The sequence below is a fragment of the Cucumis sativus genome, chromosome 6, assembly GCF_000004075.3.
Source record: "Cucumis sativus cultivar 9930 chromosome 6, Cucumber_9930_V3, whole genome shotgun sequence".
In the NCBI taxonomy this organism is placed as follows: Eukaryota; Viridiplantae; Streptophyta; class Magnoliopsida; order Cucurbitales; family Cucurbitaceae; genus Cucumis; species Cucumis sativus.
In genome coordinates, this window is record NC_026660.2 from 7325412 (window position 1) to 7348918 (window position 23507).

At 29.2% G+C, this 23507-nt stretch overlaps 2 protein-coding genes across 2 annotated transcripts; both read right to left on the reverse strand.

Moving 5' to 3' along the window:
- Positions 1–5187: 5187 nt before the first annotated feature.
- LOC101205257 (hypothetical protein) lies at positions 5188–6379 on the reverse strand. The gene is made up of 2 exons (XM_004140443.3): positions 6101–6379; positions 5188–5772 (listed from the first exon to the last, which is right to left on the reverse strand). The coding sequence occupies exons 1-2, from the start codon at positions 6196–6198 to the stop codon at positions 5478–5480; spliced, it is 393 nt and encodes a 130-aa protein (XP_004140491.1). The 5' UTR covers positions 6199–6379; the 3' UTR covers positions 5188–5477.
- A 13003-nt stretch (positions 6380–19382) lies between these two features.
- Positions 19383–22929, reverse strand: LOC101205021 (probable plastid-lipid-associated protein 11, chloroplastic). The gene is made up of 3 exons (XM_004140442.3): positions 22258–22929; positions 21616–21681; positions 19383–19693 (listed from the first exon to the last, which is right to left on the reverse strand). Exons 1-3 carry the CDS (start codon positions 22731–22733, stop codon positions 19594–19596), a joined length of 642 nt encoding a protein of 213 aa, XP_004140490.1. The 5' UTR covers positions 22734–22929; the 3' UTR covers positions 19383–19593.
- Between the last annotated feature and the right edge of the window lie 578 nt (positions 22930–23507).

The following is a 23507-nucleotide window of genomic DNA, read 5'->3' on the forward strand; positions in this document are numbered from 1 at the left end:
GATGCTAGCTAACAAGTGAATTGATCATATGTCAATTTGTGCACAACGCTGACTGGATTGGTTAGGTAAGATTCAGATACTATGTTAAATTTCTAATTGATTTATAAGCTTAAGTTAATGTGTGAGTGTGTTTGATGTCAATTATCAAAGTCTGATAGTTTGATCTTATATATATATATTTACATTCAAACAACCCAACAAAAATATGATTGTTTTCTTTTTTCTTTTTAAATTAAAATATGTTTTTGTATTCTCTCACTGGGAACCGTCAACAAAATCTCTAGAGTTAAATTAAATGCTTAAATGCAAAACATATATATATATTATAAATTATAGTTAAACAGAAAACAAAACTGACTTTTGGATTTTAGAAACATAGTAACTTGACAACCACGCTTCCTTGTGACCTAACGTGTTCATTTTTACTTATCTTGAGCTCTTTACAAGAGTGAAATATTATTCTATTGACTATTGTGTTTTTTTCACATACTTTCTACTTGATAATGAAAGAAAATAATTCGTTATTATCCACAATTTTTAATTATATAGTATGTTATTAATATTTGGGGTCTAATTAATTTGCTAAATTTACAAATGTTTCGACCAATTGAAAAGAATTGGGTTAAGCCCACACATGAGTCTAACTTTTAGTCTAAAAGTTAACAAAGCTAAGAATTTTAGAATAGTTTTAGCTTAGGGTTTAGCCTAAGACCCATAGATGGTTATCATAGCATCATTACGTCAAGATAAAGTATCAAAGGATTATACATTAGAAACTATGTCATTTGTACAAATTCAAGTTTGATTGTTTAAACGAATATACATTTCTCTAGAAATATGGTGTCAACACTATTTTATTAGATTAGTTATTTATGGAGTAATTATGGATATGAATTTATAGTTATTGAGGAACTTATTATTAGACACTCTTCAAGTTTGGAGACACTATTTGATAGTTATAAAATTTAGAAACTCAAATAGAGACCCATTTGCATAATTTAAACCTAAAAAAAATAAGGTTTCATTTGCTTCTTTACAACCCAAGAAATACATGGATGAGGAAAAGAGATGTACACCAAGAAGAAAGACAAACGTGTGCATGATTTAAATAAAGAGTAGTTGATTTGAGCAAACTATGGGTATATAATTTATATCCAAGAAATTGAGAGTTGCTTGTGAAACAAATAATCAAAAGCGAGATAGCAAGAAAAATTAAGAGGTCATGTGATTGAGTGATGAAAGTGGGAAGATAGTTTAGAAAGAAAGGAAAGTTTATATATGATAATCAAATTATACTAAGAAACAATAATTAAAACTATTGGGCCATCTTCTTTCATGTGCTATATATATATATATATATATATATATAATGTAAAGTTGCTTTTCCTTCCTCTCCAAATTAGCATCACATGAACATCATAAGAGAGAGAGAGAAGAAAAAAAAAGAGATACAATGATTATTGAATAATTCTTAGAACAAATTCAAATATTGGAAGCTAAAAAGTGGGGGGATTGTTATTTCATAAGATAAAGTTGATGAATAATAATAACAATAATGATGATGATGAGTTGGTCTATATACTCATTTGAGAATCCTTTATCAACTTGTAGATTTGAATTTGATTGTTGGTTTTGTTGTAAAATAGTGTAAACAGATAGATGGACCAAACCCTTTCTTTTTATATCATTTTGTGTACTTTTAGATATTGAATCCATACCCACACCCACACCCTTTTTAAAGAGGTAAAAAAGTATTTTTAGTTATTAGGACCACTTTTAATTTCAAATTTTTGCATGGTGAACTTTTATGGAGAGGATTATTGGTTTGTTCTTTTAGGAAAAGGATGATATAAATGTACTTTTACTACTTTTCTCAATTTTCCAATAGCTTAATTAGTGTATAGTTTTTATGTATTCTAACATTTAGACCCTAAAACCCTACTTAGATAACCTTTTTTTTTTTTTTTTTATCCATCATTTCATTTTAGTTTTATGTTTATTTCCTTTTGATTTTCTCACACGTTTTTTACTCTACTTTTTAAGAAATATTTGGATTCTTAATCAAAATTTTCAAAAGCAAAAACAAGTTTAAAAAATGATTTAAAAAGAAAAACAAACATGCTTATATCTTATATATATATATATATATATATATATTAAAGAAATGTAGAAAGTATACTTCGTATGATAAAAAAGTTAGAAGTAAAAGTTGGATTTAATAGCCGATTAAATTTCAAAAACCAGGAAATCGAAATTTGAATTTTTGAAAACCAAGCTTACAAATACACTTCATTCACGCAGTTTTCAAAATTGAAATCAAGATTTTAAAATTTTAAAATTTTTTTTACAAGATCTCTTTTATAGTAAATATTTTAGAAAACAAACTCAAAATTTCAAATCTCAAACCAATTCTAGGAGGATATCAATATAATTTGCAATACACTTAAGTTATGTTAATTTAATTCAAAAGTTGTCCAACACAACTGGAAGTCTATCATCTATTTAACGAAAGAGGTCTATATTAAATATAAATTTTTTATATAAAATTACTTTTGATAGTAATTGATAGACTTCAACGCAACTATATTTCTCTTATAATAAGAATCTACACTTGAATGAAACTAAGATTTTATTAAATTTAGAAAAAGAATTAATCTTACTATTAAACCAAGTGGTTATGAAAGAAGACATAAACTCCCCATTTTATATCTTAATGCTACATTTTTATTTTTTCATCACTTTTAACAATTAGTTAGACATGATGTTGCTGTATTATATTTAAGAATTATACAGTGATAAATGTATTCATAAGTTAGCTTGGATGCTCATATTTAAAAAAGAAAAAAAAGGAGAAATATTTTTCTTTAATCTTATTTTTCACTACGTTTTTCTTTAAAAAAATATTGTTCTTGATTGGTCACTGTCTCATTAATCATTTTTAACAAATGAAATCTATTGAAAATAATCCAAAACCTAACCCACATACTTCTATTTGAGTTAAAATACTAATCATCTAAATAATTATGTATTGGATCATAAGGTAAAATGAATAATTTGTTATAAATTATTAAAAGTATTATTAGGTCTAAAAATGAAATAAATATTTGAAAGGTATACACACAAAAATAGATCAAACATTAAAAGTTATTGGGCCATATATATCACAAAGTTGTTTCAAAGTTCAAACCATACAACACAAAAATACACAAATGTACAATTTATTTATGCATATTTGGAAGTTTGAAATATCCCTATAAATAAATGAATGGCCACAAATCAATAACAACAAAAAAGAGTGCATTATTTTTCTGACTTTAGGATGATTTTTCAACAGAGTCTTCCAAAAATTTGGATATTGGGTTAAAAGTAAAATATCTCTTACCTCACGAACTTGGCCTTCAAAAATTTCCTAAAAAAATATTTTAAATGATAAAGTTACTATAAAATCTTTCATCGATGTTACTAATAGACAACGATAGAAGTGTAATACTCTCAATAACTATGTGTGTGGGAAGGAGAGAGTGGGGCCTTAGGGTATTAAATTGAGGAGTGAATGAATCTGCAAAGAGTTTAAAGAAGAGATTGGGAAAAGGTGCAGTGAGAGATTTTTAAGGCGAAAGCTATTCATTCCCATCTCTGTTCTTATGGCATTCAATTCTCTTTTGGATTACTCTTCAAGAAACCCAATTTCATGAGTGTATCTCACCCTATACCTCAACCCTTCATTTATCATCATCTCCCATAAGCCCTCCTTTGCTAATTCTTTAAATCTTGTTGCTTTTGTTTAATTTGTATTTTCGATTATGATTCTTTTTCACTTGTATATTTACAGTCAACAAGTTTTCGAAGCTTTGATTTGATTATAGGGTGGATAGCAAATCCACCAAATAAATTTAGAGGTGAAAGTAGCAAAACAAACATTTCCTTCGCATATGTGAAATTAAGGGTTAATTAATAAGGTTAACTCTAAAAAAAAACTACAAGTAAAAATCAAAATGAGTGGTTTTCCAGTTTTAAAAAAATATTTGTCAATACAACACTACTAATTTTTTTTAACTTTTTACGTTCTGTGACCCCTTTTTACAAAAAGCTTTTGAAAACTAAAAAGTAGTTTTTAAATACTAGATTTCGTTTTTGGAACTTAGTTTTTAAATACTAGATTTCGTTTTTGGAACTTGACTATGAATTCAACGTATTTCTTAAAAAAAAGTGAAAGTTATAATTTAGATATAAGTGGAATGAAAGGAGCATAAAATTTAATATAACATAAAATTTAAAAAATCATTTAATTTATAGTGGTCATCTCTATATCTAAAATTTAATATATTAAGACGTTATTTTTTATACTAAAATGTTATAGAATCAAATAAGCTATCTCTAACTCCTTATAAAATAGCCAAAGAATAATAATAAAAGTCTCTCTAGTTAATTTTGTCATCTTGGACATGCCCTAAGAGTCTAAGAGACTATATCATTTAAAAATTATGTATAGCAATTAAGTTTTGAGTAATTAACATCCATAACCTATAAAAGTTAAAAAGTTTATAAACCTATTAGCTAAATACCTATTATTTTTTAAAGGTGAGTTAAAAACACCAAACTTATAATCTAACCCTTTTATTTAAATAAAGAATACTACAATCTAAGTCTAATATTTCAAACAATATTTGTCAAACATTGAATAAAATGAATAATATTTACTGGGAGAAAATCTTTACCCTAAATTATAACATAAATTATTATTATAATATATACATATATTTGTTCTTAATTAATAATAGTTATCAACCTTGCTATAATAAAATTAATTCATGCATAAGAAATCCGCAAAACCCCTCGTAATCTATTTGAATTTACGTCATTTTATTTACGTTCTTCAATTTTTAGAGTTTTTGAATTGATGGTGGACTTTACGTTTTTCCCGATACTACAAATGTTACCATACATATATTAGTTTAATACTAAAACCATCTTTTAAGTATTCAAACTCTTTAAAAATGAGTTCACCACATGAATAATGTTAAACTAAGGAAATTAATGAAAATAAGATTATATCAAAAACTCTTGAGATACAAGAATAGTTGAACCCACATCAACCACAAAATTTAATAAACTAAAACTTTTATTAGTAAACCCTCTAAGAAATATATTTTACTAGAAATTGAGAGAAAAGAGAGAAAGAAGAAATACACTATAATTACAATTTTTTTTATTATTTAAATATCTAAAGTGCAAACTATATAATATATATATATATAACACAAAGCAAAATTCATGGAGTCTACAGATGTAATTTCCACGCACACTCAAAAGCAAACCTATATCATATATCTACATATATATATATATATATAATAATAATAATAATAATAATAATAATAATTAACATTTGAGAATAAGAAAAAGAGAACTATATATATCGAGAGAAAATAAAACGAACCCCAAAACGCTGCGTTTTAGCTCACACCGTCCTTTTTTCAGCACATTACGTCCTTGAGAAGCTTGTACCTCCGCGTCGTCGGCCTGGGCGACGAAGTACTACCGGCGCCGCCGTGCTTCCCCTTCTCGGTGGGAGAATCATGATGATGATGCTTGATTAATTTGTCGCCGGAATACTCGGAGCGGGTCATGATTCCGGTGGCGTTTGTACCAGTGGAGGGCGGTCTCCTGGACGAGCTTCCATGTGATCTGGAGGTGCTCCGTCCTTCACACTGACACCAATCACACACCTCTATTGGCTCCGCCGATTCACTATAGTAATTGCTGCAGTAGCTGTTAGATTCCAAGAAACAAAAAACAAATTAGCTCCGGTACTATGTTTACAATTTTATTTCAGAAACAATTTAATTTTAATTAGTTATTTAGCTATTTTATGAGTGGGAAAATTGGCACGAAACCCAAAATCCAACAAAATGATGACAATATAAGATAGTTATTAAGAATTACTATTTCCAATTTAAAAAAAAAAAAAAGAAGAGATAACAAGAATTTAAGGCACGCCATTTAAACTAAAAGGATTTGAATTGAAGATGGAAAACATGCATGTGATGATAAAAAGAAAGAAAGAAAGAAAAGAAAAGGAGCAGCAGAAGAGATATACGAATGTTGGAAGCGGTTGCGACACTTGTTACAGTGGAAGAGCTTGTCGGGGAAACCGATATCGCCACACATGCAACAAACGATCTGAAGATCCACCATTATTGTTATTGTAATTTTACCAAACTAAAAATGAAAAGAAAAAAAGAAACTTAATGAGATGATGAAGATGAACTACCAAACAGGAGAAAAAGGAGAAATGAGAGAGAGAGAGAGAGAGAGAGAGAGACTTAAATATAAAGAAAAAAGAAAATTAAAAGTGGTGGGCTTTGAAAGTTTTTGGAGTCGGTGTTTATATCTTTTTTTTTTAATTAATTAATCTTATTATATATAGTGAAGAAAGAGAGAGAGAGAGAAAGGTAGACCACAGGTTACTCGGGCATGGTTGCAGTCGTTTTCAGTTGAAGATGAGAAGAGAGAAACTTTATCATTATTTTAAATATCATTTTTGTTTTTGTTTTAGAATAAATCTTAAATTTAGTCTCTCTTAATTACTCAAATTAAATAAATTTCAAAGTAAAAGATATAAAAAAAATGATACTTTAACATAAATATATATATTTTAGTATTTTGAGGGAGAGAAAGAGAGAGAGAGAGAGAGAGAATGGGGTAAAACCTTAAAAAAGAGAAGAGAATTATGACGATTATGTCCCTATCTACAACCCTATGTGTATGCGGTCTATTCTATTGGAATTGGTTTTGGTTTTGGTTTTGGTTTTTGGTTTTTGGTTTTGGCTATCGCTGTCCTAAATTTGTTTATTATTCAATTTTGTTTTCTATTACTTATATTTCTTTCATGTGCTGCTTCGGGATGTAAAAATGTATGTCTATTTAAGGAACCTCTTCTCACGCGCTTCATATCTTTTCTTTTCGAACACGTCCCCTTCTCTCCCTCAAATTCCAATACGGTCTGCGTTTTTCTTTTTCTTTCTCACTATCCATTTCCTTATATATATATATCATCTTCAACTTAACTTCACTCCTCTTATTACTCTCTCACACCTTTTCCTTTTCCTTCTATCAACTATCTCTTTTATCTTCCATTATAACTCTCACATTAACTATACAAAAAACAAACCTTTTGGATTATTTTGTAAATTACAGATACCAAACTGATGTTCAATAAACGTATAATACCAATTTAATCTTTTCCATTTTGATTTTATTGCTTCTACCTTGCCTTTGATTTCGGTTTTTGAATCAATTGGTCCTTTTTTTTCTTTTAATGATCAGTGAATATGTCCAAACGAAACTAATGGACTGGTTCAGTTTTTTGGTTTTTTTTTTTGTTGCATTATTCCCATAGTGTGTTTGTATACATTCCATCTCATTTTGTGTCTATGCATTGTATGTATATCCATGGCATTTTGTATAGTTGGGTTGGTGTGGTCCAAAATGAAATATTTCTTCACAACTTGAAATGATATTGAGAATTTTTGTGTGGGATAAACAGCAAGTTCTTGAAGAGAGTTTGGACACATGTGTGGACAAAACTAATCTAAGGTTTAATTTGGGTAGCTACGTACGACATATATACACATATATATATAGATAGATAGATAGATGGAGATAGAGAGAGAGAGAGAGAGAGTTTTTCCTTAGGGGAACCACTACAAATGAGATGGATTTTGACTGGTTAATTAAAGAGAAGGCTAAGCTTTCAATTCAACTTAGAGAGAGTCAGAGACACATGCATCAAGACAACACTTAAAAAGGTCCCTACATATACAGTGGTTTTTCTTAGATCTAGTTGACAATATATCATATCATATGATATAAAGTAAATATTGTTATCAACAAATTATCCCTAAATAATAAACTTCCTTATATGATATAAAGTAAACACACAGGAATTTACAATCATATATATTTTACTTACCACCACTTATACATTTTAATTTTGAACATGTAACTCCGATCCCATAATTAAATAAAGGACATGCAGCAAAATTCAATAGTAAAGAAACGAGGTCATTCTACAGAACATTATGATGAAAAACAATGCATTAAAATTCAATATTTGGAACTTATAGAAAAATCAGTTTGACATTGAGATATTAATTTTGAGATCTTGCAGAAATATTGGTGGGTATAAAGACTAATATTAAGATTTATAACGACTTGTTTAAGAATTGGTTTTTTCAAAATAATTTTTCTAATTTTGTTTTTCAACTATATGTTAATTAATATCGATATTTTTATTAATAATTTTAGTAAAATTGAGATCTTCACATTTCTATATCAAAATTGATATATTTTAATTTTTGCCACGATAGTGAAATATAGATTTGAAAATTATTTGAGAGAGAAGAAAAATCCATTGATTAAAGTATACACTACTTTATTGGCAAATCCAATTTCATATTTAGTTAGTTGCATACACTATTAGGAAAATCAATTTTAAATGCTTCCAATTCAAGCTACTTCGGTCAGAAGAGTTCTCTCGTTTTTAAAGAGATTTTTTTGACTTTCCCCCTAAAGTAGTTATAAATTACTTCCTTCGTAAGTAATTAATTAAATGAAAAAAATATCCTTATAATTATTTTCATGGGAACTAAAGAAGACTTTTGTCATTTCCAAATTACTCCAAAATAGTTTCAAATTATGCTTTTAATAAAAAAAATGTTTATTTAATGGTTAAAATTATATTATTGTTATAGAATTGAACAAATAAAGAAAACAGAAAAAGAAAAAATGTAACAACTACACATAGTTCACTAACACTAACAAAATATTAGTTATCGTCAGGAAACACAGGGAAAAATAATTTTATTGAATAAAATAGAGATCCAAAAGAGAAGTGCTTCGAAATAAAAGAACTTACACAGTGTACTTCTCAGAATTCTATGGCCTATATGTAAATAATGTAAAGATAACAATTTGAAAGCATTTCACTACACATCTTAGACATAAACTTGATAACAATTTGAGCTCTTCTCTCCATTTCTAGATAAAAGCCAACTTGTTCAACTGTGTGTGTGATACTATTTCTCTACTGCCCTAAACTGTTTCATAGTTGCTTATCTCTCTTTCACGTAATTTCTATATTTTGTCGAAGAAAATGAGATGAAAGAAAAGAAATCATCGAACCTTTATTAAGTGTAAATATGGACACTTTTGAAATAAGTTCTTTTCACACTTTTAATCAGTTACTTAGTTTTCTTATTTTACGAACTCTGTCGTTTTACTTAAACTTTCTTGTTCATTTTCTTTTATGGCTTACAAATATTTAAAGGAGAAACAAAGTTACACATCGGTTAGGAAAGTAGTTAAATGATATATAAGTAAAAACAACTCTCTCCTATTGGTATTGTATATCTCTTTCGAAGTGCTTCAAACAAAATAAAGTTAGGAAAGTTTTCAATGCTTAAAGTGTAGACTATAATATCGTAAACAAGATGATTTTTAAACTTTTCTTAGATCTAAATTATTCTAGAGGTTTGGATCCTTATTACCTAAAGGAATCTTTTACGATTTTTTTTTATCATAAACAAATGACTAAGATGTTTCTTGATCTTTCTTCTTTAAATACTCATATATACATCTTCAACATTATTTTATAAGAGTCAACTATAGATATATACTTTCAAGAAGTTTATAGAATAGTTAGTGTTACCATTTTCACTTTTAACATGTTTACCATATACACTCTTCAATGAAGTACCTTTATTGGAAAAAAAAAAAAAAAAAGGATGGAAATCCTTGTTTTGGAGAACATTTTTATCAAAGTACTTAGACAATTGCTCCATGTCATTTTTTTGCCTTTTCATTTATCTTTTAAAGTGTTAACACACATGTTTTTGCTTTACAAAGTGTACTTATTTGCTAATCAATTTCTTTACACACATTTCCCTCACTTTATTAATCAATTTTAGTGTGCACGCACGTCCTTTCACCAACACTTTTTCACACACACACAAGCACAACCAAAAGCATTTAACTTAATTTTAAAATACAAGCATTTAAAATAGCTACAAGTGATCACTAACAATCATCTAAATGCTGAGGTTGGATTTTGACTATTATTTTCAGTAACTTTTCGGTTTCTTTTACACATCTTTGAAATAGATTTTGTATCCATACATACGAACTAGTTCTAGGTCATAAGTCTAGATAGTTGTGTTTTTATTAGTAATAATATGTTTCATATATAAATACACATATATACATATATATATCTCCATAGATGCTGTGTTTAGTTTTTTTTTACAGTTTTAGCTCGTGTTGTCACCTTTTGGGAGGGATATAATTGTCATTAAATGACTTGTAATGGATAAGTGATGACTTAGTAATATGTATATATTTAAGAAAGAAAAGAAAAGAAAAGAAAAGAAAAAGGAATTGGGAAAGTACAGTACTAAAGTGGTTTTGTCTTCCAACAAAGTCTTATTCGCTATTATTAACATTTCCTATGGGTTCCACTCCCCTACCTCTCACCTCTACTTCATTTCCTACTCCTTCCATTTTCCAAACTCCCCCTCTCAGTCTCTGGCCCTCCCATCATAATCCAAATTCCAAACCACACCTCCCTAAAACCCAATCCAAATTAATTACCTTTTTTTCTAGTACAACAATTCAAACCACATTCCTTAAATGCATATATATCCCAACTCTCAAATCAATAAATCTTTCCAACCCAAATCAATATCACTTCTACAGTAGGGGGATCAATCAGTAGGTCACAATGAAACTATAATATAAGGTACATCATACATGGATAATAAAACTCTTTTTTTTTTTTTTATAAAGAAAATATGAGAAGAGTTTGGCGGTTAATATAGTTGTATTTTATTAGAAGGTATTGTGTGGATATGTTGGTTATATTAAAGAACGAATTTGTAAGGAAAAAAATGTTAAAAGAGGGGGGGGGATGATGGTGGGACTATTAAAATATTTAGAAAATAACTTTAGGAGGATGGAGGGGATGGGGCCCACCAGAAAATCTTATGTTGGTGGAAAGGGAATTTGTGTGATACCATAATTTAATTAATAAAACATTTTATCTTTTTGGGGACTTAAATGGGTTCATTATCTCTCACCTTTTACACTCCCCATTCATTCTATAAAACCTAATCCACATATACCATTCCCTATTTATTCTCTCTCTCTCTCCTTTTTTTCCTCTATATTTATATATGTTGTCAACAAATTTACAAATTTATTGATAAAATATCCATACCAACCCATATTTCTATAACTTATTTACATTAATATTTAACTTCTTTTTACTTTCCCATTAAGTTATGAATGTTTGTTTATATCCATATTACACTAAATACACGTAACCATGGTCGGATAATATCCACGTATTCATGCATATTTTAGTTATTCTCTATAATTCGTGAGGAGAGTCTTCTATCATATAATATTAAATTTGTTTTCAATCTCTAGTTTAAGTTTTTGGATTAACCAATTATTTAAAAGTAATTAACTTAATATATGAATGAGTGATTAAGAAGTTTATATAATTTGAATTTCTTTAATTACTAATTTCGGAACTAAGTTAATTTACATCAATTTACTAACAATATAGTATTTTGTTTTATTCTTGATGTTATGTTTCATTTGAAATTTGAAATTATAGTTTCGTCTCTACCTCTTTACTCGCACTCTTATGAGTCGGAGAAAAATTGTATGTAATTGTGTAGCGCATATAGTATTCATTTCATTTTATATAGACAAAAATATAGTATTTCTAAAGTATTAATACCCATCCTTTTCTAAAAATAAAATTCAATTAAAATATATATTAAAAAAAAACTTGAAAGTAGAGAAATACAAATAAACGAAAATTCTAGTAATTAATCATACATATTACATATTTCATTTCAATTATATATGAAGATAAACTCAACAAAGTATTACATTTTAAATTTGATTTGATTTCAACTTTTTGTATTGGTGAGAGTTAATTGGAGACTAATTAAATCGTTAATTTTATAACAAACTATTTCTATCACTTTTATTATTTTCTCTATATCATTAGCCATCCCCTCACATTAATTCGAAATAGATATTTTAATATTTTATTGTTTAAGGAAGTTCAATTGAATCATCCAAGTTCTACAAAAAAAAAAAAAAGAAAAAAAAGGTTATTTAAAGTGATATCAAATCTTCAATACCATCAATATATATATTTTTATATTAATTCTTTTATAGAAGTCAAAATATCTAAGATATAGCATTAAATAAAAGTTAGGATCACTTAATGAATAATTAAAAAGTCAAGATGATTGTGAAGGGAGAATCAAATAAGAAGATACTCTCTCTTGGAAAGAAAAATGCATCACACAAATATTATCAAAGACATTCTAAAATCTTTTAGGAATTTTTGTGTGGAAGTGTGTAATAATCCATCACCATTCTTCCACCCCATGATGTCTTATTTTGAATATCACAAAAGGATCTTCATTTCATATAAATATAAAATGATAGCTACCAAAACCAATATGAAATTTCCTTACTTTTATTTTTTAAATTCTTTTAGTCACTTGTCAACGTTCCATGTCACTTAATAAATGGCATAATTAATATTGTTTAAAGTAAAATATTAAATTCTACTCTAAAACAATAAATGATATGCTTTTTAAATGTATGTATCAATTTACTCTTTCATTTAGATTTTGTTTCAAAAACTTTATGAAAGGCTTATAGCTATTCTTGAATGAGCACGTACAAATTAAAAAGTATAATAAATCTAAATTTGATTATTTTGCACACATGCAATTTTTGTTTTTGGACTTGTGAGGCAAGTAGTTTTTAAGGTCATGTATGATAACATTTATATTTGTTGTTTTTTTTTTCCTTCCTTTTTGTTTTTTATATTTTATTTCCTAGTTTAAGGACTAAAAACTCTATTTTATCAGTCTTGAGTGTAATTATTTTTAAAAAAATATAACATATTATCTTTGGATTGGGAAAGGAAATAATAAATTTTTTACTTTTAGGTTAAATTGAGTTACTTTTCAAATTAGAACATCAACTACTTATTATAGAGACAACGTGGGGTAAGGATGGAACTTGCATGAAAGAGCTGCTTGAGATAAGATAAAAAAACTTCCATTTGAGAAACTATACTTGGAGTTGGAGAAAGAAATCAAAGAAAGAACAAAAACCAACCAATTATCATATATAATCACATCAACAATAATTAAGCAAATCAAACCACTCTAGTATAGAAACGTTCTTTTAGAAGAGTTGTAATATATATATTTTGAAGCGTGTTCCACATCTATTTAGAAATATTTCTATTTGAAGAGTTGGCCTCATTCAAAAAGCAAAACTAGAATAGAAGGAAGCGGACAAGGAGACAAGCCCACGAGAGGCCCGTGCAACAAGTACAACCAACATGACACTGGAATGTGATTGGTTGATTTTATTATTTAAGGAAAATCTTGAACATCATGACTTGCAACACGTTAAGAACTTTTATCTGTGAAATTATTATTACACTGAGAGACTAACGATTTTTTTTTTTTAAAAAAAAGAAATTATTTATCACATAGGAATTTTGTAGATTTCGTACCTTATTGTATTTTTAGGTGCATAATGATCTATTCTTACTTTGAAGACATAAAGCTATCCATATTTATATTATGGTTTTGTTCAATTTTAGGGTAAGCACCATTTTTTGAAGTGTGCAGTGAGACTTGAGATCTTTGAGGTTAGGGTTTCTCTAGCCTTATCCTTCATGTATGGTGGTTTAAAAAGGAAAACATTTTAATTCTTCCTATGACACGATTGGTTTTGGCCAACAAGTAGGGCTTGGTTGGATTCTTGTGAGTGTAGCAAATCACATTAACAAAATTTGAGATGGATTTTTGGATATTGTATCGAGGACAACTCCAATTAAAAGCTTGAGAAGAGTTTGTTTGTGAAGATAAAGGAAATCTCACACTTACTAAGAAATCTCATATGAAGATTGGATTGCGAAAGTGAGAGAGCTCAAAACATTGAAAAGGAGATCATAAGTCAAAACTAAATAAGAAGCTGTATGTAACATTTTCATGGAATAGACAGTCTCATTATGAGTCTCATTACGAGTGATATTGCACCGAATTGAATTTTCAATATCTATATATTAATTTAATTTTGATTGTTTACTATTGTCTCCACTTGCATCAACATGTCCTATGTCCTATGTCCTTTACCCTTGAATTTTGAATTTTTTAAAATGTGTTTGATAATAAGTTGATAAACAAGAAAAAAACTAGGGGTGAAATTGATAATATTTTACAGAATAAATTTTAAAAACTAGAGAAAGGGTTAATTTCTGTTTTGTAATTTCTTCCTTGGATGATAATCATGAATATGAAAGAGATCTTAATTATAACTCCCCCCCTTCTTTGTTGACCCCTTCTTCTATATGTGTGTTTTAAGAAGAACATATCACCTAAAATAAAGAAAGCTTGATAAGGTGTGTTTGAAGTGATTGTGTTGTAAAAATAATTAAGTTTGGATGAGAGAATAGATGATGAATGTGTGTACAAAAACGAGGGGACCAAATGAGAAATTAGAAAATGAAAAACAAAAAATGATGAGAAGGATGAGTTGGTGAAGGAAAGGCCAGAAGGGCAATTGTTTCCCAAAAGAATGACAAATATAGGGCATTACCAACTCCTCCCCTTTTTCCCCTTTTCCCCTTTTCCCCATTTTCTCATCTTTTCTCATTTTCGATCTTCATAAATAACATTAATTATTATTTAAAAGAAAGAAAAAAGAAAAAGAAAAAGTGGGGTTTCCCTAAGGACAGTTTCACAACCACACAATCGATCAGTTTATCAAATCTGAGAATCTCTAAACTGTACTGTCCTTCCTTCCTTCCATTAACACCGTACACGTGTCCCTCCACATGTCGTCCATCCACGTGTATTGCACATGCCCTTTTTCTTTCCTTCTTTCTTTCTTTCTTTCTTTCTTTCTTTCTTTGCTTTCAATTATATATTCATTTTAGCCGACATGACATTCCTTTCACTCTCTTGTTTCCCACTCTTCTCTCTTAACAAATCCAAAACCTACTCTCCCTCTCTCTATTCTCTCATTTTTCTTACTTTTTTTTTTAAAAAAAAACCGAAACAAAACAAAGCTTCTACCCTTTCAATATCTATTTTGAAATTCTTTTAACTGATCAATATATATATATATATCAAGAAATCAAGTAGAAATTAAGTTGAACACTACATTGAAAGTTGGACCTTTTCCAAATGGTTTAGGGTAATGATCCAATTATATGTTGGGCAGTTGGTTGATTGCTCAACAAATAATAGTAATGTTGACCCTTGCTTATAATAGCCATGACATCCTTCTTCTCCCTATAACTCATATTTTTTACTAATGTCATCTCTTTTATTTGGGTTTTACAAAGGATTATATATTTCTAACTTTTTTCCAACCAAACATCTCTTTTAATATAATACTTTGCATGCCCATTTGTGGTAGAACATTAATTGTATTGTTACATATTGTCTCACACTAAAACCTTCTTTCCTTTTGAATTTTCTTTATCATATATATTTATAATCTTGTACCTAACTTGATGATTGGAGTAACTTCAACAAACATCATAGGGTTGGTGTTAGTTGAAAACTAATTAATTCACTTTCCTCCCTTGCAAGGCATGAGATATTGTTAGTACATTTTCAAATTTCTACCATATTAAAACTCTATCTAATCTAATCTCAACTCTCTTTTTCCTTCTTTCTATATCCATAAATTTAAACTAGGTCAAAATTTATTATTTGTTTCTAAACTTTTCACGATTTAACCATCTATAGTTTCTATCATGAAAAATAATAATGAAATCTAAGGTTAAGTAAATTTGTAGCTTGTAAAGATTAAATTTGTTATGTAATCGACAGTTAAATTTGATGAGATTCTTTCTCAATAAATATATATAAGAACTAAATTGTTATAAATTTGAATACGTATATAGGCCAAGTTATTGTTACAATTTAAAAGTAGAGAAAGTGATTGTTAATATGTGAAAAGTTCATAGACTAAAATCATTCACAAATCAAAATTTAGGGGCTAAATCATTATATGAAAATTAAGGGATCGAAATTCATTTTAACATAATAAATATATATATAGGAGATGAGAAATCAAACTATCGCCCACACAAAAAGAAATGTGTGTATCAACTATTATTGAGTTATGTATTCCATTTGAAAATCGCACTAAATATTTTTTAATGTCATCAACCCTATTCTGCTATTTAGAAAAACATGAAAGAGGAGAGAAAAATATCACTTACAAAATGATGAATTTAGTTATTTAAAAAAAGAAAACAAATAGTACTTGAAAGCAATCCCTTACAACCAAAAACTTTTAGCTAAACTAGGGTTTCACATCATTTACAAGCAAGAAATGTAGTCAAATTAGTTGATGATTCTTTTTTCCTAGTATTACACTGAGATGAAAATTTCAATTTATCACAAGTATATAATCAATGTAGTTCTAAACTAGTTAAATTAGGTTCGGATCAAGAACTTTATATAATTGAAATTAGGGCATGATCATTAGAGAGAGAGTAAAAAAATGGAGCATATTAGAGGAACGTTAGAGTGGAATTATTAGGGAAGTTAATTAGAGGGGTACATACCCAACATAGGGATGGAGGGATGGAGTAGTTTGGCAGCAAATGATTTCACACACATTTTTACAAATGGACCCATCACTCTCAATATCTTAATTATAAAACTTGTCCCATTAGCCCCACCCAATTTTCAACCTCAAAATTTTATTTTATTTTTTTCAAATTTTATTATTGCTTCTTTCTTTCTTTCTTTCTTTCTTTCTATGTCTATCTATGTGTTACCTAAAAATTTATGAGTCCCCCACCCAAAAGCTCAGGCCTTTTCTTGCAATTTATGCCCTACCACCACTACTACTACTGTCAAAATGTCTTTGATGGAGTTTTTTTTTTTTTCATTTTCTACTATATAATTATTATATTCCATTGTACTTAAAAAAGATATTGTCTATTTCTGGTTTGTAGTTTAAAGAATTTATGAAGAGTTTCCCAAACCTTTTAAAGTTGTATCAACACAAAAGTTTTTAACTCATGTGCCTGGATATTAACTTATATAATCTTTGATTATTCTAGGTTATATTGAAAAATAGAATTTTCATCTTACTTAGCTATTTTGGACCATGAAGTTGTGTGTTTATTTAATTTTAATCCTATTTTTCAAATATTATATGTTTAAGTATTTAAAATTAATTGAAACTTGTATCTTATTCTAAAAGGGGAGAAAAAAGAATAATGGTCCTTGTTAATTTTAAACTATTTAAGAAAACCCAAAGATCATAATTGATTGTCTTATTTACTTGATAAAACTTCTCAGAAAAAAAAAAGTCTTGATAACAAATATCTAAAACCAAACAAGTATTTAAAACCACATATTAAAGTTGTCAATAACCCTATGTTTCAAAACCATGCTAGATGATGATGACAAAGACTAAATAATTCTTTTTTCTTTTTGTGTGTGTGTGTGTGTGAAGTTTAGGACTTGAAACAAAATATCTCAAAATCTAACCATATACTTTTTTTTACTTTTTTTTTTTTGTAATATATATATTTATGGGTAATTTTGGAACAAAATAATAAACTCATAAAGAATAAAAGAAAAGGCAATGAAAAGGTCAAAGCATAAGGAATTTCAAAACCAAATAAAAAGAAATCAAGCCATGACAAGAAAGAGGAGTAGAGGACAAACCCTCTTTGCCATGCAAATTCTAGGTTAGATATGATCCACAATGAGTGGCGTTTAATTCTTTTATCTTAACCTATTTTGATCACCTAGGACAAACCCTCGTATAATAAATAACTCAAAAATAATTTAATTAATTTCATTCTCATATTCAAACTCCCATTTATACGTTGGTGGACTTAATTATATACTAGAGTCAAGAGTTTGTGCAGCAAGTATCTGCAAACTCTCTTCTTTTACCCAAACTAACTTCTTTCTTTTTCACAATAGAATTTCATCGTTGAAGACTTGAAGTATGTAATAAACTTTAGGTATGTTTTTTTCTCTGTTTCTCAAGATTATGGCACACCAAAACATAGAAAGTAGTGGATTAATTTGATTGAACAAGTGTGTGTGTGTGTGTGTGAAATAATGGGACCGTGAGGTAGAGTACATATCACATGTAAATCATACCTAATAGTGGGGCTTCACAAAGATTTGGGCAAAAAGAGGTGGGTTCCCACTCCCACACACACCTTTTCTTTTCTTTTCTTTTTTTTTTTTTTTTTTTTTTGCTTAAGTATACAAAAAAATCAATATATATATATAGTTATATAGTTATTATTGTAATGTTTGATTGTGTTGTGTTAGGGGTAGGTGGAGAATTCCCCCAACAACCTGCGAGTTACGACCCACCAAAGTAATTTCCGACAGCTTTGGTTAAATTGTTTTGTTGGAACTTACAAACTTAACCACCAACTCACTCATTCCCATATTCTTTTTTTATTTTACATAATCAACTTCAAGGTACACACATTAGTCGGTCCATGTGACTGTCATTTAGGGTTTAGGATTTATTTTACATAACCAACTCACTTATTAACTGTGTCTAGCTTGCAACTTAAAAGGAAATATCAGTTTGAAAAGAGTGTTTGTTGAATGTCAACTAGACGTGATAGTTAAGAGACGTGATAGTTAAGTATAGTTCATTGGTTTAGACATATACTATCAACTAAGACGTTAAATTTGAATTTTACAACATACACATGTCGTTAAATGCTTAAAAAATAAAGGTAATTGACATGTGACATGTTGCTAAATATTTGATGACTGAGAGTGCGTGGTAGTAAGATGAAGGCATGAGAGAAAGAGAACTAAAGAGGAGGAAAGGCATGTGACAACAAGAGAGATATGTTGTTCGAGTTAGTGAACAAGAATGTGATAGAGACTTGCACAAAATTGAAAGCTTAAAAACATACTTGATTAGTACACAAGAAATGATTTTATATTTATAATTTTAGCCATTTTCCTCTGTCACTATTATAATTTCAAGTACATAATCCTTTGATAGTTAATAATCAAAATTTTATGCACCTAGAATAACAGATAAAATTTTTGTTTACATGTTTAAGAAATCTTTCTTGAATTTTAAATAGTTGGTTAATAACCATAACACACTTTCACATGTAGCCAAATAGCTTACTTATTTTCATATAAAAAAGTGCACTATCAACCTCAAAACAAACAAAAATTACATAGGTATAGTTTTCAAACACTCTAGTTTGAATTTTGATAACACACTCCAAAAAGTAGATAACAGAAAATAAAAAATATAAATAAATTATAAGTGGAAAGACTTGTAAGATTAAATATATACAGAGTGAGAGAAGTTGTTGCATGTCTTGCATGATATGAATACAGATACCATAAGGATAAATCTACTTGGGAGAAAAATTAGATGAGTAACACAACTATAATCAACTACATCATGTTTGTACAGCACCATTGAAAACTTGTGATTCAGCCTTCATTCTGTCCAACTGTAAGGAGCACGTTCAACAATCAAATAATCACCTCGGATATCTTTTACAACCCGAATCTCGTCATCGAGGTATACTGTGTCAAACCTACAGAAAATAAAAGAAAATGCCACAATTTATGTTCATGATTGAATTACTAACAAAATAGTTCAAAAAAAGAACACGAGAAACGCAGAACATGACAAGGCCTTTCAAGTTTAATAGAAAAGGTTGCTTTAGTTGAGAAAAAATATTAAAGCATAAAAAAAAAAAAAAAAAGATTGTGTGAAACCCCTTTAAAGAAAGATTTTCTAACTATGTAAGATACTACCTACAAGATAATTACAAAAATGTCTCCAAAACTGCAGCCCAAGTTGGATCTTTATGATCTAGAAATAGTCCTTGTTCGAGTTTAGATATAGGAATCAATGTCCAAACCACAAGTTGCTGGAGATGTGAACATAGATAAATGGAGTAAAAAAAAAATCTTCTCTGTATGGTCCCCTTTTGCTTCAAAATTACTTAAATTGTTCGTCTATACGGATTCTGATTTTGCAGGGATGTGGCCAGAATGTAGTGATGTTCGATCATAATTTATAACTGTAAAGAAATTAAAGATGCTTTGGAAGATCATTATAAGATCTCAGTTTATCTTAACCCTTACATGGCAGATAATGCTTTACTCAAACTTGAAGATGGTAACTCCCCAACAGTTTTAGATATACCAAAGAAAACTGAAGCTCTATGGTGATTTCCATTTTCTTATTGAGAATTGGTCTAGTGATAAACACACTCCTTTGGATCTCATGGAAGGGTATAGTAGGTGGATCTCAATCAAGAACTTATTTTTAACTTATGGGAAAGTTAGTACCTTTGAAGTTATCAGTCATTACTTAGGGGTCTGGTGCGTATTTCTTCTCATACGCTTAATATGTTACATTGTTGTGAAGCACGTATCAGTCTATAAAATTTTTGTGTGGATTTATTCCAGCGAATGCGTTTCTTAGATACAGAGCCATTGCTGCTGTAGATCATATGCTTAAAAGGAGTTCTTTCTTTGAATCATCTAATTTTAAACTCGGATTTATATAAATTACACCATGTCATGACTTGGTTATATAATTAGCAAGGGCATAGTGGAAACTGGTAATTTGCTAGGAGTGACTTGGTAAAAAATAGAGTTAAGGTTTTGGAGGGAGAGGATCATTTTGGGTGGGATTGTTTATTGTGAGATTCAGAGAGAGAGAGGCATCTAGAAAGTTTGTTGATAGGCCATTGGTATTTTCTCCACTTCTCCTGTGTTTGGGATTCTATCAAATCCTTACACGTGCCCATAACTATTAAACAATTGCCTTTCTTACTCATAACTAATATAACTTTAAAATCGAGATTTCTCTCAAAGAACCAAACTTGTTTCAGATGATCGTGTAGACTTATGCTCAACAATACATCTTAAATCCTATATCAATCAACATTATTCTCAATATCCATGATTGGGTTAAATTCCCACCTAGCTCCCTCTTCTTCTTTCATCCTATTCCTGTTGACACTGTGATTTAAGTCTAATGTTAGCTAGATAAGGGAAACATTACGAGTACATAAATTAGAATTTAGGACAACCATCCCCAAAATATGAGGCTTCTTCTTGAATGAAATCAAAAGCGAAGTTATGAGAGATATTATGTCCAAAGTATGGCAATATCATACTATACTATAGATATGTCGATGAGAAGAATTACAAAATTATATGTATAATTTAGTTAATAGTAGCTTGGTTGTTAATTTATATTAACTAGTATTTGAGAATTAATTAGTTAATTGTCTTATTGCCTCTCCAGGTAGCCACTATGGATTTAGGGAGCTTTTGAATGTCAATTTGAAATATAACGTTGTTCTCGAAATTTTAATATTTGGTTTAAAGCATGTTTTGGTCTTAAACTGAAAGCTGCAAATAGTAAAATGAAACCATGCATTTGAGGCACACAAATAATACAACCCACGAGATCATAATCATAAAGATAATTACTCACCAACCCTGTCCAAATGGTGGCAATGGAATCTCCCAGTTTTTCCCTCGCAGAACAGCACTTGTAAATCTAAACAGTGAGATTCAAACTCAACATCATTATCTACAAAACAATAATAAACATAAAGTACGTAGAATTTCAATATCTAGATGCTTTGCAATAGTTGCACGTAAACTTAATCGAGCAGTTCAACCATAAATTAAAGAGTTTTTTGGAATAAATAGTTGCACATGAATTTAATAGATAACAAAAATAAGCAGAGTGACAAATAATAGGTCTCTATGTTTTATAAGATATGGTTAAGGAAAGCATGAAAATGGTGGAAAGGAGAGTTGAGTTGAAAACTACGGAAAATGAATGAGTTTGGAATTAGAAACTGGTCCAAAAGCTCCATCTGAACATGAGCTTAAAATTAAACCCCATGACAAACCCATTTCATTCCATCCACCACACTCAAAATTAATCAATCCTCTATGAGACCTCTGAAACTAGAGCTAAGTTCTCCCACATATCTGAGATTGCATACTAAGTAGCCTCTAGAATCATTATTATATACAAAATTACTAATTTTCTGATTTCAAGAGACACCCATTAAACTCAAACAGCAATTCAACCAAACAAGAGACAGGGGCAGAGACAAGATACCTAAAGTTCACTCTCTGAGAGGAAGCAACTTCAATGTTTGACCGAACAAAGAAAACCCCATCTGGAGGAAAAGTGATAACATTATTGAGACTCTTTTTCTCAACATCAATGACCTGCAAAACGTCCCCAGCTCGAGTACCAAACAAGTGAGCCTTCTCAATGATGAACAGCTGCTCTTTCTCAGTAGTCCACAGAAGACGCCATGTCGCAGAAAGTGAATCGTCGGTAGTGACAGAATTACGGCCAAGAGAAGCCAAGTGGTCGATTGATTTCACAATTGAAGCAAGTTTCTGAGGATTTTTCTGGGTCTTGAGACCTCTTTGTTGGTCAGAAATGAGAGTGAGAAGCTGGCGTTTGGCTGATTGAGATTGAAAAGAAATGGAAGAGCAAGAGATTTTGGGGAGGTGTGAGAGATGGCTTGTAATGGAAGAAGGGAAAATGAAGGGGAGAGATGGAAGGGAGAGGGATTTGGCCATGGGTGAGATTGTAGAAGCAAAGCAAAGAAGGAACAGATGCAATTTCCATGGCTGGGAGTTTTGTTAACCTGACATTATTCGAAGCTTTGGAATTGAAAGGTCGGGGATCATATTTGAGATGACTAAGACAAGATTGGGCTCCATTTCATTGGTTCCAGGACGATCAATCTGATTGCCTTTGTTACTCTTGGAGACCCATTAGTATTTTTCAACAACTTCTCATTGAAACTAAAATGTTAGCGTAATGCTAAAAGAACAATGATGTAAGTATGAACCCTCGTAATAATTAAATTAAGTTTGCAATCAATATAAGTAAACGACATCAAAATCAATCTAATCAAGGCTCATTACCAATCGAATCAAGCTATAATGGTTTTGGTCTTCTCCTATTGTTGGACCTTCTTTAAATTTTATTTATCTAAATAAATACAATTTTAAAATTCAAAAACTTTTTAAAATATTTACATATATTACAAAAACATCACAAACTATAATCTATACTATTTTATATATGATAGACACAATCATAATATTTTGCTATATATATCGGTAAGGTGTTCTTATGAATTCAGTAATTTTATCACATTCCCTTGGTATGTGTGTAATTTTGAAGTTGCATTGACAAACACAAGTGTTGGTTCGGGAATATGTGAGTTTACTTATTCAATTTTCACTTGCTAAATACATAACTTTGAAATATTTTAATTAGTTTTAAATATGTTACAAAAGTTGAATGTATAAAGATAGATACATCTTGAAATACACTTAAATATT

Bases quoted from the DNA above. Each gene is read 5' to 3' on its own strand.
- LOC101205021 (XM_004140442.3), bottom strand. From the start codon at position 22,733: ATGGCCAAATCCCTCTCCCTTCCATCTCTCCCCTTCATTTTCCCTTCT. The intron at 21,682-22,257 runs GTATCTTGTCTC...CTCACTGTTTAG, and splicing joins TCTCAGAGAGTGAACTTTAG to ATTTACAAGTGCTGTTCTGC. The intron at 19,694-21,615 runs GTGAGTAATTAT...TATTTTCTGTAG, and splicing joins CCACCATTTGGACAGGGTTG to GTTTGACACAGTATACCTCG.
- LOC101205257 (XM_004140443.3), bottom strand. From the start codon at position 6,198: ATGGTGGATCTTCAGATCGTTTGTTGCATGTGTGGCGATATCGGTTTC. The intron at 5,773-6,100 runs GTATATCTCTTC...GGAATCTAACAG, and splicing joins CGCAACCGCTTCCAACATTC to CTACTGCAGCAATTACTATA.